General features: G+C 37.3%; 2 protein-coding genes and 1 long non-coding RNA gene across 7 annotated transcripts in view; 2 read left to right on the top strand and 1 right to left on the bottom strand.

The window, feature by feature from the left end:
- The window catches only part of gnb3b (guanine nucleotide binding protein (G protein), beta polypeptide 3b), a 37,126-nt gene extending 29,444 nt beyond the window's left edge, over positions 1 to 7,682 (top strand). For all 5 annotated transcript variants that reach the window (XM_048203054.1, XM_048203057.1, XM_048203055.1 and 2 more), the window contains 7 exons: positions 12 to 157; positions 586 to 649; positions 1,612 to 1,768; positions 1,855 to 1,921; positions 3,578 to 3,779; positions 3,959 to 4,175; positions 6,872 to 7,682. In XM_048203054.1, coding sequence (XP_048059011.1) covers positions 12 to 157; positions 586 to 649; positions 1,612 to 1,768; positions 1,855 to 1,921; positions 3,578 to 3,779; positions 3,959 to 4,175; positions 6,872 to 6,978 — 960 coding nt within the window. In that variant the 3' untranslated portion in view covers positions 6,979 to 7,682. The remainder of the gene's footprint in view (positions 1 to 11; positions 158 to 585; positions 650 to 1,611; positions 1,769 to 1,854; positions 1,922 to 3,577; positions 3,780 to 3,958; positions 4,176 to 6,871) is intronic.
- Positions 6,855 to 11,176, bottom strand: LOC125275792. Its single transcript, XR_007186505.1, has 3 exons — positions 11,037 to 11,176; positions 10,254 to 10,450; positions 6,855 to 6,986 (listed from the first exon to the last, which is right to left on the bottom strand). It is a non-coding gene; the product is annotated as an uncharacterized LOC125275792 (long non-coding RNA).
- Positions 11,095 to 18,487, top strand: tpi1a (triosephosphate isomerase 1a). Its single transcript, XM_048203065.1, has 7 exons — positions 11,095 to 11,325; positions 12,020 to 12,143; positions 12,251 to 12,335; positions 12,478 to 12,610; positions 13,091 to 13,176; positions 15,124 to 15,211; positions 18,004 to 18,487. Exons 1-7 carry the CDS (start codon positions 11,214 to 11,216, stop codon positions 18,120 to 18,122), a joined length of 747 nt encoding a protein of 248 aa, XP_048059022.1. The 5' UTR covers positions 11,095 to 11,213; the 3' UTR covers positions 18,123 to 18,487.
- The last annotated feature ends 1,561 nt before the right edge of the window (positions 18,488 to 20,048 follow it).

Raw genomic sequence — 20,048 nt, 5'->3', positions numbered from 1 at the left:
TCCCCTTCTAGGCAGCTCGCAAAGCAGTCAATGACACAGACATGGCCTCGGCCGCTTCTGGGGTGGCCCCGGCCCCTCGGGTCCAACTCAAGACCAGGAAGACCCTCAAAGGCCACCTGGCCAAAATTTACGCCATGCATTGGAATACAGACAACAGGTGAGAACATTATCGCTGGTCAAATCAAAGAATACAATGAAATATGGTGGACAATACTGCACCGTAGAAGTAATCATCAATTTGTCCTTCAAAAGTACAAAAATAGCTAATAGCTTTCAAATGGAATTCAACTGCATCCTGTGGTCACCTTGAATTAGCTAATTCTTAGTTAGATCAATTATCAGGGTCAGTGGCCTGAAACAGACTTAAGCCTCAGTGTTTTCAAGAAGGTACTTAACCATGTCTAGGGTTAAACTGAATTGACAGCAAAATAATATTGTATCATTAAATCAGCATGTTTGTGAGAATTCAAAATAATAAAAAAAACAATGTGGGATGGAGTATATCAAATGGATAAATGAACAATATCCTTTCATCCTGTTGTCTTACAACCCTTTCTTTGCTCTTTCTTTCATTGGTGTCTTTAGGCTAATGGTCAGTGCATCACAGGATGGCAAACTTCTTATCTGGGATTCTCACTCTGGAAATAAGGTGAGACTGACTCAAATACACTTTCAAGAGAAGATCGGGAGTCATATACAAATATATTTAAACTATAGTATATGTCAGCGAGCTATCTAAAAACATTTTGGGCTATAAATCATAATGTTGCCTAGTATTTTGGTCTCAGCTTAATGAATGAATGATGAGTATTTTAAGCTCCTTGAATGGGCCATTTGATTTTTCATTTTTAAATATCTCTCTAACTTCCAATAATACACAGGTATTGTAACCATCAACGTTTTCAACCGTTTCAAACTTTTTATGCATTTTGGCTGTTCATTTACGCCATTTTGGGGGCCCAAATGCAAACTTTTGAAAACGGGTTTCAAAGTGCACATTTTTGAAAATGATACCGTTATTGTCTTGATGTAAACTACAAAAACGTGAATTTGTGAAAACGAGTCAGTTGTAGGCGCGTAGTGTTTCTTTACAAAGTGACATCGCCAACTACTGTCCTGGCATGCATAACACAGCGTTTTGGCAGATCCGTGTGAACGAGGGTCATTTTGACAATGTTTGTATGCGAAACTTTTCAAAAACACAAAGTCATCATTGTCTTGTAAACATACCCAAGTCAACTTTAAACATTGTCAGGATAAAAACGTCCAGCTGAACAAAGATATTTTAATTAAAGGTGAAGTTTGCAATTTTTGTTGTGAAAGTACTTTCTCCTATGTGCAAAAGTAAGTGCGTAAGTGTGGTTTCTTCGTCCTAAAGTTTGTTTAATATTAAGTACAAACGTTATGGATGAATTCACGCACAAATTCATGATTTCACAAGGTTAGTGAATGTGGCACTTCAAGAATATTGATTTGATTTTGACAGTTTATGGCAGGGCTAACTGTTTATGCAAGAAAACATATTTGAAAACAGTAATTTTGCAATTACATTTGATGGTGCAAATCAGAATATGTTCAAGGAAAAGATATAATGTTTGCCTCTTTCTTTAGGTCAATGCTGTTCCCCTCAAATCCTCATGGGTGATGACCTGTGCATATGCTCCTTCTGGAAACCTTGTGGCCAGCGGTGGTCTTGATAACATGTGTACTGTCTACAACCTGAAGACACCCGTAATCAAGACTGTGAAAGAATTGGATGCTCACACAGGTAAAGTATATAAATCAGTCGAGAATCTTTACTTTCTTGCATACTTGTGTCTGTTATGTAACTGTGTCTCTCTCTGTTGTTTATAGGTTACTTGTCCTGTGCACGCTTCCTCAGTGACACAGATATTCTCACCGCCTCTGGTGATACCACATGGTTTGTGCATGTAGCTTTTACATTTAAAGGGATAGTTCACCCAACTATGAAAATTCAGTATTGAGAGGCTTATTTTTTTTTAAAGGGGCTATAAGTAGAATTCAGAAAACCTTGTTATTAGTGACACCAGTGGTCATTATGTGAACTGCAGGCAGCAACTTCGCATTCGTGCACACGTAACGTACAAGAGACTGAGCATGATTCAATGCCCTGATATACTCACAGGAAAGTTATTTTTTGTTATTTGCTTAGAAGTAAAAAGAAGTTGGAAATACCTTTGTAGTGATATATGGTTAACGGACATCCAGGTGTCATCCACGCTGCTGAGAGCGATGTTTAGATGAATATGCAAATATGTGCTGACATCTCAGCTCTTCTCGGCACATTCATGAGAGATCCTGACAAAAATATACATGTTTGATCCAGTTGATCCAAAGACTATAACACTGACTCCATGATCCAGTCACAGCACTTAACTAGCTTAATGACTAGCGTACAGAAAGCTATTAAGGAATCTCAAAAACACTTGGAATATAGCTTTTTAAAGTTTATTAATATATCTCTTTTAAATCTTGAAAGCTTCTGTCCCCATTCATTGTAGTTGCATGGAAATAGAAGCCAGCTACAAAATTGAGCCAATATCAAAATTTTGTGTTTCATGGAAGAAAGAATGGGTGAGTAAATTATGACAGAATTTTCATTTTTGGGCAAACTATCCCCTTACAGCATTACACTGTTGCACAAACACTAGAACATGGTATACAGTATGCAATACTATATTTGCCAAAACATGCAATAGGCTATACAAAAGAACAAACTACAGACAAAAAGCTGTCCCAAAATGTAATGCACTCGATTTGATGATCTATTTCCACTGTGATAAAAGAAGCAGAAGCAATATTTGTATATTTTTCTGTTTTTAATATTTTATTTCAATATTGCTTTCTGGACTCATTATTTGGTTAAACTGCCAAATATTAAGACATTTACACAAAACTGGATTGAAATGCAAAAATAACTGGATGCCGCTCATGCAAATTGAAGGTCGTGTTATTTTTTAAAAGCAGTATGTAGCACACTCTAAAAAATGCTGGGTTGTTTCAAACCAAATTTGGGTCAAATATGTACAAACCCAACAAGTTGGGGGTAAATTCTTAAATTAAATTGTTAACCCAATGGTTGGGTTTGTCCATATTTGACCCAGATTTTATTTGAGTTGAAACAACCCAGCATTTTTTAGAGTGTATAGTTTGCTGCAACTTTCATTTAGCCAAACAATTGATTAACATCCCTTTAAAAATAAAGTTAAATGGTGTTGTGCTCATCTCACAAAATCCAGTTAGGCAGTTAATATAAGTATTAACATAATAATATACTGTAAGTATTGCCACTTTTGCTCATAATTAAAGTTACAGCTTTTTCAAAGTGCTATAGACATTTTTGCAGCTTGTTGAAGAGAGATGTGCTTTTACTTTACTCTTAAGTTACTTGGTAAATCCCATAAACTTATAATATCTGCTCCCAATGATATCTAGGGACCAAAAACATCCTAGCAGCCAACCAGAAAGTACCACTCCCGTCTTTGTGTATTAAGCTTTTGTTTAGTTTTTATTATTATAATGGTTATTTTAATTTTACCCAATTTTTTTCTTCCAGTGCACTGTGGGATTTGGAGACTGGAAAGCAGAAGACAGTTTTCCTGAACCATATTGGTGACTGCATGTGTCTGTCTCTGTCCCCGGACAACAACTGCTTCGTTTCTGGTGCTTGCGACTCTCTGGCCAAGCTGTGGGACATCAGGGATGGCCAGTGCAAGCAAACCTTCCAGGGTCACACGAGTGACATCAACGCCATTTCAGTGAGTTTACACGAAATGTTTGATGCACTACCAAGAAAATGCATCAGTTATTTTTTGGCCAGTAATTTCCTTCTTCATTGATGATCCTAACCTTCTACCAATTTCAAAGATTTGAGTTTTTCCAATTGGTAAGAGAAAAGCACATAAATGGATTCAGCAAACTATGTCTACCTCTTCAGTTCTTCCCCAGTGGCAATGCATTTATCACGGGCTCGGATGACTGCACGTGCAAGATGTACGATATTCGCGCTGATCAAGAAGTGATTGGCTACCAGGATGCCGCCCTGAACAGCGGCGTTACATCACTGGCTCTGTCCATGTCTGGCCGTCTCATCTTTGCTGGCTACGATGACTTCAACTGCAATATTTGGGACTCGCTAAAGGGCGAGAAAGTGGGTAAGTTTAAAGAAAGGAGAAGCGGATGGAGTGAATCATTAATGCTGATTATTTATCCCAATTATCCCATAATTTACTCACCCTCAGGCCATCCTAGGTGCATATGACTATCTTCTTTCAGCCAAACACAATCGGAGCTAAAGGTGCCCTCGAATGAAAAATTGAATTTATCTTGGCATTGTTAAATAACAAGAGTTCAGTACATGGAAATGACATATTGAGTCTCAAACTCCATTGTTTCCTCCTTTTTATATAAATCTCATTTGTTTAAAAGACCTCCGAAGAACAGGCGAATCTCAACATAACACCGACTGTTACGTAACAGTTGGGGTGTACGCCCCCAATATTTGCATATGCCAGCCCACGTTTCCAACATTATAAAAGGCATTAGACAAGGGCAGACAGTATTAACGTCTGGATATGCACAACCAAATCATCAGACTAGGTAAGCAAGCAAGAACAATAGCGAAAAATGGCAGATGGAGCAATAATAACTGACATGATCCATGATAACATGATATTTTTAGTGATATTTGTAAACTGTCTTTCTAAATGTTTTGTTAGCATGTTGCTAATGTACTGTTAAATGTGGTTAAAGTTACCATCGGTTATTACTGTATTCATGGAGACAAGAGAGCCGTCGCTATTTTCATTTTTAAACACTTGCAGTCTGTATAATTCATAAACACAACTTCATTCTTTATAAATCTCTCCAACAGTGTAGCATTAGCCGTTAGCCACGGAGCGCTATCAAACTCATTCAAAATCAGAAGTAAACAATATAACAGTATACAATACTCACATAATCCGACGCATGCATGACGAACACTTTGTAAAGATCCATTTTGAGGGTTATATTAGCTGTGTAAACTTTGTTAAGGCACTGTTCAAGGCAATCGCGAGTTCTGTGGGCGTGGACCACGGGATTTAAAGGGGCCGCAGCATAAAATCGGCGCGTTTATAATGATGCCCCAAAATAGGCAGTTAAAAAAATTAATTTAAAAAAAATCTATGGGGTATTTTGATCTGAAACTTCACAGACACATTCAGGGGACACCTTAGACTTATATTACATCTTTTAAAAACATAATCTAGGGCACCTTTAAATTAAAAATATGCTGTCTCTTCCCGGCTTGATAATGGGAGTGATTTTGAAGCCCAAAAAACAACATCCATCCATCATAAGAGTAATCCATATGACTCCAGGGGGTTAATAAAGGCCTTCTGAAGCAAAGCAATGCGTTTTTGTAAGAAAAATATCCATAAAAATAACTTTATAAACTGCAATCACTAGCTTCCGTCCACATGTTCACAAGAGAGTCGAGTTCTGGCGTATGACGTAAGATGTAGGAGTATAGCATAAGCTTAGGTAAGAGTAGACGCATGTCGCGGTTCAAACAAACAGGGCTGGACAACAAACTCAAGCTCCTCTGATATTTATCTTTAAAAATTCTAATTTTAGACTTCTAATTCGTGACCGGTGTTTTGTTTTGCTCTATCCTGTCAATACGTCATGCATCGAGTCAAACTAGACTCACATACGAAAGCTAGTGCTTCTAGTTTATAAAGTTATAAATATGGATATTTTTCTTACAAAAATGCATCACTTCGCTTCAGAAGGATATGGATTACTCTTATGATGGATGGATGTGCTTTTTTGGGCTTCAAAATCTCAAGTACCATTCACTCCCATTATAAAGCTTGGAAGAGCCAGAATATTTTTTAATATAACTCTGATTGTGTTTGGCTGAAAGAAGAAAGTCCTATACAACTAGGATGGCTTGAGGCTGAGTAAATTATAGGATAATTTTAATATTTTGGGTGAACTATCCGTTTAAGTCTCTTTGAAGCAAGTCAAATGAAACTCCAAGCAGGTATTTTCTATGTAGGCAATTTATGAGTAGGAAAATACTTTTCTAGCTTGGATGTGATATTCTGTTAGTGTTAAGACCCCAATATACTCATGGCAAAGTTCTTTTTCCTTTATTCACTTGGGGTAAAAAGACGTTTGAAATACAGCAGTATACTGTTACCTAATTGTCGCCTAATATTACGAAATCGCCACAGATCAACAGTATTTCCTAGATGTTTACCAACTGGAGCGAACTTTTCCAGAAATTTCGCTTTGGCAAGCTGTTTTGAACTCCAAACATTTTGGCCTGATTTTGTTTGAACACACTAGTTCATTCTTCGATTGCGCTTGAAGTATATCAGGTCCTTAAGTCAAGGAAGTGTTCTACTTAAAGTCAGCATGAAATGAAAATTCACCCTATCTATGTTCTAAATGCATGTTATGGATTTTATTGTGAACAATTCATCCATGCATACGTTTAATAGGTTTTTAATCAAAATGTCATAACTGGATCTTCCGGTGAAATGACAGACTGACATGAAATGGCGTATACCAGATTTCTTCAATCATTCATTCCGCTTTAACCCAGATGCAGAAAGCTCATGTAGCTCACTTTTGAGTGCAGCACCCTCATCTCAAAATCTACTCAACAACCAATGCATAAAATCAAGTCCCCGCCCTACATTTTTTCATTTCCGATAATCTGTTACTCAGATTTATGTCACAATATGGAAAAAAGATCTGTTGCTACTTCCATTTCATTGCATCTTTAAATAAATGTTCATGAAGAACAAAATGTCAAATGTCAAATAATATTCTCACTTTCTTCCGTTCTCTTTTGTAGGTGTGTTGTCTGGCCATGACAACAGGGTGAGCTGCACCGGAGTACCGCCAGATGGCATGTGCGTTTGCACTGGCTCATGGGACAGCTTCTTGAAGATTTGGAACTGAGCTGGACCCTGAGAACCAGGATGAGAAGAGAATGAGAAAGAGAGAGGATGAGAAATTGAGAATGAAAAATTCTAAGCAACAGAAAAATCTCACACACACAAACACAAAAAAAGTCCATCTGTATGTGTGGGATTTCTGGAAGACTGGGTTTTATTAGAATATTTAAATGGAATATTTAATTGTAAAAATAAGTTACAACAAACACAGGAAGTTGTTATCATAACATGACAATCTCATGACGGCAATAATTTGGCTTGAAATTATAGTATTTTTGAAAGCTTAAAAATGAGGAAAATGAATAATCATTTAAGAATTTAAAATATAGTATTACATATTTTTTGTCTGTTAAATACTCTCCTCATTAGATGAAAGTTTGCATAACTATTTTTATGTATTAGAAATAATGATAGAATGCAGAAGAAACTGTACAGTGACTTTTCCCAACAACCACATGGACTGTCTGAGATCTGATATATGGCTCTTCGATGCTGATGGCGACTTTAACCTGGCATACAGTTGGATTTTAATTTCTAACAAACATCCTGAAGTCCTCTAAATGACACATTATGCTAAAAGATAAAATGTCTGTATTTACTTCTTTCATCTTTTTGTAGGACTTTTACATACAAGACAGTTCCTTTTAAATGTTGCAGTGGTTACTCGAATACCTTTCTAATAAACATAGTATTCTGCATTAAACGATATTTTGGTGTGTGCTGTGTGCTGTGTGTATATGTCAAGCTGTTATGTCCAATAACATAAGTGTTTTATGATTGTAGGGCATTAATAACCTAATTTAAAACAATGTTGATCTTTGCACCGTTACTGTGTTAAATACATCTAAATTACTTGATTGTGAAAACGTTGCATTGAGCACTTATTAAAGAATCTGTGACAGGAAGAAATAGTATTGGAAAGGAAATCTAATTTCTAAAATGTGACTTTTTTTAAGTTTAATAGCAGGATGAAGTTTATAATAGGAAAAAAATAAAGAAGTCTGAAGCTACATTGCTAAAAAAAAAAAAAAAAAAAAAAATCAGCCCAGGAGAAGTGAATGTTTAGTTATCCAGATCAGAATTTAGTTCAAGTATGGAACTTACCACTGCCAATACATACTACATGCTGCTGTGAGTAAGTAAGACATGCTGCTGCTGTACAATACAGCACACAGTACATGAATACCCATAGCAGATCTATACAGGTGGAGCTGGGGAAGGTGGAGGGTTTCTGAAAGTGTGCTACAAACTGCTAAAGCAAACAATAGGCAAGAATTTGAATGTTGAGCAGCAAGCTCACTGGCTACCAATACAGGGGGAACCAATCAGCTGTGGCCTTTAGAGAATAATGTAATTGGAACCAGATTGTGTTAAAGACTTAAAGGTCCCGTTTTTTGTGTTTTTTTTTAAGCTTTGATTGTGTTTATAGTGTGCAATATAACATGTGTTCATGTTTCGCGTGTAAAAAAACACAGTATTTTTCACATAATTTACTTATCTGTATACCGCTGTTTCCACTGTCATAAAAACGGGCTGATGACTTCCTTGTTCTATGAAGTCCCTCCTTCAGAAATACATAACGAGTTCTGATTGTGCCAGCGGTTCCTGTGTTGTGATTCGACAGCTCTGAGCGAACCTTGCCCGGAAAGGTCACGCCTCTTACCATAACGTGGAGATGCACGCGCTCAGTGTTACTGTAAACATGTCTTTAATTTTACCCTATCAATTTGAGCCGGAATCAGACCCGGTGATTGGACTGCGGGATGAAAATAACAGCGTTTCGACGACATGGCGACAAACACACTCTACAAACGCAACTCTTGTGTATTCCTGTGGGCGGAGGTTAGTCAAAAAACTGTTTTAGTGACGTCATTAAAGAAGGAAGTAGAGGGATGTAGTCCAAACTGGCCGTTCGATGTAGGCGACTTCTGTTAAATAAAATATCTCGCTTGGCATTGAACTTTGAGCTTTAAAATTTTACCGATTTTATTTATACTCTAACAACAACATTACACACTAACTAAAGTTTGAAACATGGGATCACGAAAAACGGGACCTTTAAGGCAGGAACACACCAAGCCGATGGTCGGCCGTCAGGCAGTTTTTGTTCTTCGGCCGACTAAGTTTTCTCAGTGTGTTCTGCATCATCGACTGAAGTTGGTCCTCGTCGTTTTTTTTTCCGGCCGATTCGACATGTTGAATCAGCCTCGGAGCTCGTCGGCCCGTCGGGCCATATCTGATCATTCTGATTGGCTGTTCATCTACTGCCGCCTGCTGGTACGGAAAGGCATTTCATCTTATGCAGGCGCAGAAAGGACGTGCTACTTGGCGTTGGCTGTCGAGCGTTGGTTTGGTGTGTCAGGGCAACTTTGGACCCAGATGCTGCCGACGTGAGCCAACCCCGCAGTCTGCTTTCGTCGCCACTAGTTCGTCGGCTTGGTGTGTTCCTGCCTTGATGAGCCTGCGCCATCTAGAGTTTCATGACAGAACTTTGTATTTACTAACTATAGCAGTGGCTCTCAACCATTTTTAAGATGCTTGACATTTCCTATTATACTGTACTTCTGGAGCAAAGAGAAAAGTGTTTGTTTTAAAACATTTGTTTGCTAGTGTTATTACTCTTCTACTCTTCTAATTCAAGATAGATTTAAGCCTTCAGTATTCTTTTTGCAAACATACTTTGTGTCTTAAAAGAACTCACTCTGCTCAATTATAACTTTTTTAAACAATATATGAGACAGATTCAAAGCTCCTGAATTCTTCACTGCAGACATTCTTCACAGCTTTAAAGTACTTAAAGGGATAGTTCACCCAGTAACGTAAATCCTGTCATCATTTAGTCACCCTCACGTTGTTCCAATCCTCTATAAATTTCTTTGTTCTGCTATAGGCCTACACAAAGGAAGATATTTGGAAGAATGTTTGTAACCAAGAAGATCTCGCCCCCCATTGACTACCATAGTAGGAAAAAAAAATACTATGGTAGTCAGTGGGGGGTGGGGTGAGATCTGCTTGGTTAAAAACATTCTTCCAAATATCTTCCTTTGTGTTCAGCAGAAAAAAGAAATTTATAGAGATTTGGAACAACTTGGGAGGGAGTAAATGATGACAGAATTTACATTATTTGGTGAACTATCCCTTTAAGCATTGTGCCCCCTATTGGGGCGCAGCCCCCCAGTTGAGAACTACTGAACTATAGGCTTTTACTTCAATAATGAAGTCACATTGTAAACCTAATTCCTTTAAGTATATTTTATCACCTCCTGCAATCTCAGTCACCTTGAGAAAGTAGATCAGGCAGTTGTTTTTTCTTCCACTTAAGAAGGAGGACGTGAGACTTACTCTAATCCACTTTCAAAAGAGCTTTTCCCAGAGAAATGTCGGCAAGCATCCACAAACAAGAAGACAAGTAATTGACTAAAGTTCCTATTCTTGATGTCCATGGTGCACGGCTGACATGACCAAGCAAGAATTGGCTGTGAAATGAGAAAGAAGACAGGCCATATATATTACATAAAAAGCAGTATCAGAATATGCATTGAAGTGCACTGCATTGAATAATATAAGTCACATAATACAAGAACACATGGAGTGTGTTCAGAATTCAAAATGGCATTAAAACTCATTACGTTGTAAGTAATTAATTCATATTAAAAATAATAAATTAACTTAATTTCTAGGGAAAGCTGTGTGATGTAAAAATGAAGGCCATTCTGCAAATGGAATTGACCATGTGACCACATGATAGATTACTTGCTTCAAATCGATTGAAGCACAAGATGTGCTTTGGAACATTCCCAAAATCATCCTGGATAAAATAATGTAATTTGTATTGGGGGGAAAGTATTGACTTAAAAATTCAAAATAGATGCAATTTCATGACTGATCTCATACGTTTTGGGCCCTATTGTAAATACAAATATATTCTTTTAAAATCCATTGAGCCCTTCTATGCAGGAATTAGGCTGCTCGGGATTTCTAAGGATTAGCTAATGAACAATAATCATTATTGAATATACATGCTCATGTTCCATGGAGCTGATTGTGCGGACGTTGCTTCACCTCATGCATATTAATTAGCTTATCGTGACGTTTCTTGCGACCTTCCAATGCCAAACGACTGCCTCCTGAATATTAACGACCACACCATTTCCATAGTAGGATTCGTAAGTTCGCTTCTGGGAGCGATAATACCGCAGTCGGTGTGTTTGGTCCGTTTGGTTTGTTTGTCCCGCAATAATGTCCTCAAGAAAATTCTTCGTCGGGGGAAACTGGAAAATGAACGGCGATAAAGAGACTCTGGGCGAGCTCATAATGACCTTGAACACGGCCAGTCTCAACGATGAAACAGGTCCATGGCGTTCATTTGATGTTTTGTTGTTTACCCGAGAGCATATTAAGCAGAAAGTATTTTAGTTTTTCATTTTAGCCGATTAGTCAGATGTATTTTGATATAATCGATAGAGATGTTTAGAAGCGTCAGAGACGCTGACGTCACGTGACACTTTAAATGGATGGAGGCTTGTGTGGACATATTGGACTGTTTTTAAATCGAAATAACTTTTTTATAAACTATTTAACATGGATATTGAGTTGTTGATTCTTCTTATATTATTGCATGTCATCACAGTCATGTGTTATTTTTAATAAGAAACGCAGACAATTTTGCAGTATAAAGCATCATCAATAATTTACAATTTGTCCTATCCCATATTTGTCCCATATGCATACAAATTGCATAAAAATACAATTTATTATATAAATAACTGTTAGCCCTATCCCATGTTTGTCCCATATGCATTGCCAAATGATGTATTCCCATTCTATCTGGGGAAAGTTATCTAATAAAGTCAGAGGTAGTAATAATAATAATAATAATAAAAGACATGTTTCACACAAAAACTGTTTAGAACAACATGAGGGTGAGTAAATGATGATAAATTGATAAATGATCATTTTTGGGGTGAAATATCCCTTTAAAAGTAGTCATGCTGGCTTTCATGATCATATATCATCATAACAGTGGCTTTGTCTTCATTGTTTAGAGGTGGTGTGTGGAGCACCGTCCATCTATCTTGATTATGTGCGGTCTAAGCTGGACCAGAGGATCGGTGTGGCCGCCCAGAACTGCTATAAGGTACCCAAAGGAGCCTTCACCGGGGAGATCAGGTAAACATGCTCATTGGTGTCTTTTATAGTTGTTATGAACAACCATTTATCACTGTCAAAACGCTAAAACCATATTTCTCGCTCTCTCCTTTTCTTCTCTGCTCTAGTCCAGCGATGATTAAAGACTGCGGCATCGACTGGGTGATTTTGGGCCATTCTGAGAGGCGTCATGTGTTTGGCGAGTGTGATGAGGTTGAGAAGGAATTTTATTTAAAAAAAAAAAAAAACCTTTTATGTCTTTGCTTTTCTGTGTGATGAAATTCAAGCATCATGTTGATGCATATTCATGCTATTCAGCCTGTTTCACTCTGATTGGCTGTGATGTCCTTTGCAGCTGATTGGCCAGAAAGTGGCCCACTGCCTAGAGAATGATTTGGGTGTGATCGCCTGCATTGGGGAGAAGCTAGAAGAGAGAGAAGCTGGAACCACTGACGACGTGGTGTTTGAACAGACTAAAGTCATTGCAGGTCATTTAAAAAACAAATTCATGTAATTTTAACATTGTGGATTGTCAGCAAATATGCTGAGCTGTCTTATTAGGAATATTTATTTAATTGGTTAAAGGGATAGTTCACCCAAAAATAACAATTCTGTCATACTATACTTCTGTTTACACCCCAAACCTTCTGCTGAACACAAAAGAAGATATATTGAAGAATGTTGGTAACCAAACAATTGATTGGCCCTATTGACTTCAACAGTATGGAAAAAAATACTATGGAAATCAATGGGGCCCATCTACTGTTTGGTTACCGACATTCTTCAATATATATATATATTTTTGGGTTAACTATACATTTAATATGAAATTATCAATTATTAGGGTTGATGTGCAGAACATGGGTCTTTCAAACAGTTAATATTTTATGTTCTAGGACCCTATTAATGAATACATACATTTAACCAATAAAACACTAAATGCCATGATGAATTTCTATATTTTATAGACAATGTGAAGGACTGGGCTCGTGTGGTTTTAGCGTATGAACCAGTGTGGGCGATTGGCACTGGAAAAACTGCCACTCCTGATCAGGTAAATCTGTATTCACATAATCCATCAGTCATGATGTCATCATATCGTGTTTCAACTCCATGATTGATAGCTTTCATTTTGTATTTATGAAATGCACATGCACTAAAGCAGGAGTAATAAAATGCTTAAAGGGTTAGTTCACCCAAAAATGAAAATAATGTAATTTATTCCTCACCCTCATGCCGTTCCACACCTGTAAGACCTTCATTAATCTTCGGAACACAAATTAAGATTTTTTTGTTGAAATCCGATGGCTCCGTGAGGCCTACATGGGGAGCAATGACACTTCCTCTCTCAAGATCCATTAATGTACTAAAAACATATTTAAAGGTGCCCTAGATTCAAAAATTTAATTTATCTTGGCATAGTTAAATAACAAGAGTTCAGTACATGGAAATGACATGCAGTGAGTCTCAAACTCCATTGTTTCCTCCTTCTTATATAAATCTCATTTGTTTAAACGACCTCCGAAGAACAGGCGAATCTCAACATAACACCGACTGTTACGTAACAGTCGGGGTGATAGCCCCAATATTTGCATATGCCGGCCCATGTTCCCAACATTATAAAAGGCATTAGACAAGGGCAGCCAGTATTAAAGTCTGGATCTGTGCACAGGTGAATCAACAGACTAGGTAAGCAAGCAAGAACAATAGCGAAAAATGGCAGATGGAGCAATAATAACTGACATGATCCATGATAACATGATATTTTTAGTGATATTTGTAAATTGTCTTTCTAAATGTTTCGTTAGCATGTTGCTAATGTACTGTTAAATGTGGTTAAAGTTACCATCGTTTATTACTGTATTCACGGAGACAAGAGAGCCGTCGCTATTTTCATTTTTAAACACTTGCAGTCTGTATAATTCATAAACACAACTTCATTCTTTATAAATCTCTCCAACAGTGTAGCATTAGCCGTTAGCCACGGAGGACAGCCTCAAATTCACTCAGAATAAAACGTTAACATCCAAATAAATACTTTACTCCCATAATTCGAAGCATGCATACAGCATGCATGACGAACATCTTGTAAAGATCCATTTGAGGGTTATATTAGCTGTGTGAACTTTGTAAATGCGCTGTAATATAGTCGACAGCTCGTGTGGCAGGGAGCGCGCGAATTAAAGGGGCGGCGCTGCCTAAATCAGTGCATTGTTAATGATGCCCCAAAATAGGCAGTTAAAAAAATTAATTTAAAAAAATCTATGGGGTATTTTGAGCTGAAACTTCACAGACACATTCAGGAGACACCTTAGACTTATATTACATCTTGTGAAAAAGCATTCTTGGGCACCTTTAAATCAGTTCATGTGAGTACAGTGCTTCAATATTAATATTATAAAGTGACAAGAATATTTTTGGTGCGCCAAAAAACTAAATAATGAGTTATATAGTGATGGCCGATTTCAAAACACTGCTTCAGGAAGCTTCGGAGCGTTATGAATCTTTTGTGTCGAATCATGATTCGGATCGTGTGTCAAACCGCCAAACTTCTGAAATCACGTGACTTTGGCGCTCCGAATCGCTGATTCGATACACTGATTCATTATGCTCTGATGCTTCCTGAAGCAGTGTTTTGAAATCGGCCATCACTATATAAGTCGTTATTTTGTTGTTTTTGGTGCACCAAAAATATTCTCATCGGTGTTTGAGGGCGGGTCAAAGTAGTCGTTGTTCACAGGTAGCCAATGAAGACCATATAGACGGGCATTATGCAAATGTGTTACATACATACATACATATTTTTGGAGACAAACTCCATTTATCATGCACTTTGATGTTTGCAGTCCTTTTACATTCACAAACAGCTATATTACACACTACATGAAAGGTAATATCTGAAAAGTTATTCAGTTCATGATCATGTTTTTTAATTGGTGTACAAGAACCAAATGATTTCAGTCTTTAAAGTCTTGTATGTGCTCTCATGTGTGTGCTGCAGGCTCAGGAGGTGCATGAGAAGCTGAGAGGATGGCTGAGAGAGAACGTGTCAGATGCAGTAGCCGACTCTGTGCGCATCATCTACGGAGGTGAGTCTGCAGTGTTTAGAACATCCCGTCTGTTCAAATCTGAGTGGCCTTAAAGAAATACTTCACCCAACATTGAATATTCTGTCATTTTACTCAGCTCATGCCACATCACTATGACCTTATTTCTTCTGTGTAAGACAAAAGAAGTTTAGCAGAACATCCATGCATGATGCAATTTAATAAAGACAAAATGAGATTGCACAAAATTGCTTGTACATTTACGGTTATGCATTTTGCAGATGCTTTTAATTAAGACTGCAGGTATACATTATATCAGTTCATGCATTCCCTGGGAATCAAACCCGTGACTTTCTCATTGCTAGTGCTATGCTCTACTGTTTGAGTGACAGGAATTGCTCTTATTTTACATAATATTTACTTGAAAATCATTTGAAATATTTTGAAACAGAATTATTCTTCTAGGAAGAAAAGTAGGTGGAATGAACATGAGCATATATTCAAAAATTACCTGTTGAAGATGCATTGCGCCAGATTTGACATGAATTCTGCTGGACATCTTAAGTTGTCCTCTTTCACAAGTCACTTTGGAATGGATGAAAGCTTCTGCTGAATGCATAAATGTTAAAGGGGTCATGAAGTGCATTATTTAAATATTTTATAATGTTTCCTGGGGTGCACTTATAAGGTTAGTGTGCTTTTTACATCAAAAATGGTCATAGTTCAGAAATAAAAGGCATTTTTAGCCCTCTTATTTGAACACTCTGTTTTAAGGGGCGTGTCTGCTGTGAGACTTCAGTGGAAACTCCCAAACTGACTTACATCTTTGGATATGAAATAGTCAAGTATTACTATCTCAAAACCTTTAGCATGTTTTTACTATTACAGCTCTCAAGGTTAACTAATCGTGAAAAGTGTTGATTGTGGCATGAAAAGTTAAAGTGATGAGCATGTAGCTGATCACAGACATGTTGTTGAGTGCACGAAAGCAGTGATCTCGTCATTGCAACTCATTTTCTGCATACTAACAAATGCTTTCATCATAACTAACAGTGCAAACGTGATGTAACTAAGAGATTCGTTGAATAAAACAGGAGTTTTTGCGAGAGTCCAGAACTCAGTCACTGATAAACAACTCCGCTGTTTGATTGACAGCTCCAGCGATTGTAAAGGGAGCGTTCTTTAATCGCTTTCTACATATAATTTAATCACTGTTTAAATAACAGATTATTTTCATCCTACTAAGAGAAACAACGTGAAGTTGACCGTTTAGTCACTGGTTTGATTTACCGACACACAGACAAAGAACATCTGACTGTACATGAATCATTACATATCAGATCAGGCATTAGAATTAACACAGTTACTTACATGTTGTTGCATTACTGTCGAGTCCAAATCGGCATTACTGTTGAGTCTGTTTGCAAAGCCTGCACCGAAATGCGATTGATTTACCAAAAAATCCACAGTGAAATGTATTGAATACAAATAGCATTAGGATCCTTTGAAAGGTAATGTTATTTTAGTCCTGTATCGCTCTTCTCTTCTCATCTCACTAATGCCAGTGGGCGGGGCTAACATTGCAATGATGTATGCGTTGATTTCTTCTGCAGAGTCGGCGTTTCCCCCATCTATTTATAGATTTTATTGGACTAACAAGGAAGTTTTCAGTTCTGAAACTTACAGGATATTCGTATAGTATGATGACCTCTTATATATCAAAAGCTCAAGGAAAAGTTGATTTCTCAATTCATGTCCCCTTTAAATAAATGTTTTTGTGTGCCACTTGACTGCAATGTGAAAATAAGTATAAGTGCATCAGGGTGAGTAAATGATGACAGAATCTTCATATTTAGGATAACTACTAATTTAAAGGGTTAGTTCACCCAAAAATGAAAATTCTGTCATTAATTACTCACCCTCATGCCGTTCCACACCCGTAAGACCTTCGTTAATCTTCGGAACACAAATTAAGATATTTTAGTTGAAATCCGATGGCTCAGTGAGGCCTCCATAAGGAGCAATGACATTTCCTCTCTCAAGATCCATAAAGGTACTAAAAACATATTTAAATCAGTTCATGTGAGTACAGTGGTTCAATATTAATATTATAAAGCGACGAGAATATTTTTGGTGCGCTAAAAAAAACAAAATAACGACTTATTTAGTGATGGCCGATTTCAAAACAATGCTTCATGAAGCATCGGAGCACAAATGAATCAGTGTGTCGAATCATGATTCAGATCGCATGTCAAACTGCCAACGGCTGAAATCACGTGACTTTGGCGCTCCGAACAGCAGATTCGATACACTGATTCATCTGTGCTCCGATGCTTCCTGAAGCAGTGTTTTGAAATCGGCCATCACTAAATAAGTCGTTATTTTGTTTCTTTTGGCGCTTCAAAAATATTCTCGTCGCTTTATAATATTAATATTGAACCACTGTACTCACATGAACCAATTTAAATGTTTTTAGTACCTTTATGGATCTTGAGAGAGGAAATGTCATTGCTTCCTATGGAGGCCTCACGGAGCCATCAGATTTCATCAAAAATATCTTAATTTGTGTTCCGAAGATTAACGAAGGTCTTACGGGTGTGGAGCGGCATGAGGGTGAGTAATAAATGACAGAATTTTCATTTTTGGCTGAACTAACCCTTTAAACATGCTAAGTGCTGAAGAAATTGTAGATGTAATTTTTTTTTTTTTTTTTATGAACCTGTAATGTATAATTTAATGGTCGCTCATCTGTATTGTATTTAAATTATATTTAATAGAAAAATGAAATTGATTTGTTACTCTTGGATTTTTTTTCATGTTCTCTCATTTCACAGGCTCTGTCACTGGGGGAAACTGCAAAGAGCTTGCGGCTCAGGCTGATGTTGATGGCTTCCTGGTTGGAGGTGCTTCCCTTAAGCCAGAGTTTGTTGACATCATAAATGCCCGCTCATAGAGATGCTCAACCATTTTGAGGGTCCAAACTGCTGCACTGCACAATCAGTATATACCAGCTTCTTGTTGTCACTCCAGCAGGTCTGAATGCGTATTTGTGGTTGCATTGCTTTAACTCGCCTGCTTGTTAAATGGTTGAGTTGGGTTATTGGACTGGAATATTAATATTAACTCCCTTCCTACTAAAAATGTGAGCACATTAGTTTCTTATTTGCTGCTGCGCTTGAATAAACTACTGTGTGTTGTCTAAGCACACTATTTGAAGTATAACACACTGATTAACTTACAAGACCAGTAGTGACTTTAAAAGCACTTTATCCTCTGTAGAAATGACTACCTCGGTAGAAAATAAAAAAATGACTTGTCTCATCTTCTCATGGTGTTTTCACTTGGACTAAAGATTGTTTTTCTGCTTTTATCACCACATACTGAAACTAAAGACTGCATGTTTTTTTGTTTTTGTTTGTACATTTAAGTTGATCAATTTAACACATCCTTGTTGAATAAAAGTATTAATTTCTTTCAACAAAAAACTTACTGACCCCAAACTTGTGAACAGTAATGTAATTTTTTATATAACTAAGCTGAATTAACTTTTCAAATATAGGCGACAAGAAGTGCAATTTTTAAAACCCATTACAACATCCACATCTTATGTTTTAATGTTTCATAATTGTTCATCTAAATGGTGAAAAGCCATTTAAACATCCTCTGCTTTTAAAGAAGAGAAGAAAACACACTTAGAGACTCGAGGGTGACGAAAGTAATGACAGCTTTAATATTCCACAACATTATTCTTTGACAGTCTTGTCAGTTTTATTTTTTTATCTCTCCATCTTGCTTTCTTTTCCTTCTTTCACCACAATGATCCCACAAAAAAAATGAAAAGACAAGTCATTAAGGAGAAAAAAGATTTCATGTACGAGGGAACAAGCCAAGCCATACCACAAGAAGGGAAAGGGGTGGAGGATACAGATGAAACAACGAGAAAGGAAGAAACACAGACTGCAAGTCCAAGGTGGCAGAGAATAAGGAGTCGTGTGTGTTGGGGGTGAGACTCTGCTACACAAATATGAATGAATGAGTGAGTGAATGTGTCTGTCTCTATTCGTGTAAGCGTGTGTCGGTCGAGTTCTTGAATCAGATCTGTCATTGTGATTGTTATGTCTCTCTTTAGTTCACTGCTGGATTGAGATCGATCATCTTGAAGGAGAAGTGTGTCATTTCTACTGCTCTCTCCGCCCCGTCTCTTATGATTTTGACAAAGGTAGCTCTGCCCCTAAACACACGCCATTGGCTGAGCCAGAAATCAGTGTTCCACAGATCAACAGTATTTACAATCTTCAAGAAAATCTACCTATGAATGGCTCACTTATTATCCACATTAAAGGTTAATTCACCCAAAAATGAAAATTCTGTCATTAATTACTCACCCTCATGTCATTCAACACCCGTAAGACCTTCATTCATCTTTGGAACACAAATTAAGATATTTTTGATAAAATCCGATGGCTCAGTGAGGCCTGCACTGCCAGCAAGTCAATTAACACTTTCAATGCCCAGAAAGCTACTAAAGATGTATTTAAAACATTCATGTTCATGTGACTACAGTGGTTCAACCTTAATATTATAAAGCGACGAGAATACTTTTTGTGTGCCAAAAAACAAAATAACGACTTTATTCAACAATATCTAGTGATGAGCAATCTCAAAACACTGTCTCATGAAGCTTCAAAGCTTTATGAATCTTTTGTTTCGTGACTTTGGCAGTTTGATACATGCTCTGAACCACTGATTCGAAACGAAAGATTCGTAAAGCTTCGAAGCTTCATGAAACAGTGTTTTGAGATCGCTCATCACTAGATATTGTTGAATAAAGTCATTTTTTGGCGCATAAAAAGTATTCTCGTCGCTTCATAACATTAGG

Source organism: Megalobrama amblycephala, linkage group LG9 (assembly GCF_018812025.1).
Source record: "Megalobrama amblycephala isolate DHTTF-2021 linkage group LG9, ASM1881202v1, whole genome shotgun sequence".
In the NCBI taxonomy this organism is placed as follows: domain Eukaryota; kingdom Metazoa; phylum Chordata; class Actinopteri; order Cypriniformes; family Xenocyprididae; genus Megalobrama; species Megalobrama amblycephala.
This window is presented reverse-complemented; position numbering and strand designations above follow the sequence as displayed.

Bases quoted from the DNA above. Each gene is read 5' to 3' on its own strand.
- tpi1a (XM_048203065.1), top strand. From the start codon at position 11,214: ATGTCCTCAAGAAAATTCTTCGTCGGGGGAAACTGGAAAATGAACGGC. The intron at 12,611-13,090 runs GTCATTTAAAAA...TATATTTTATAG, and splicing joins ACAGACTAAAGTCATTGCAG to ACAATGTGAAGGACTGGGCT. The intron at 15,212-18,003 runs GTGAGTCTGCAG...CTCATTTCACAG, and splicing joins TGTGCGCATCATCTACGGAG to GCTCTGTCACTGGGGGAAAC.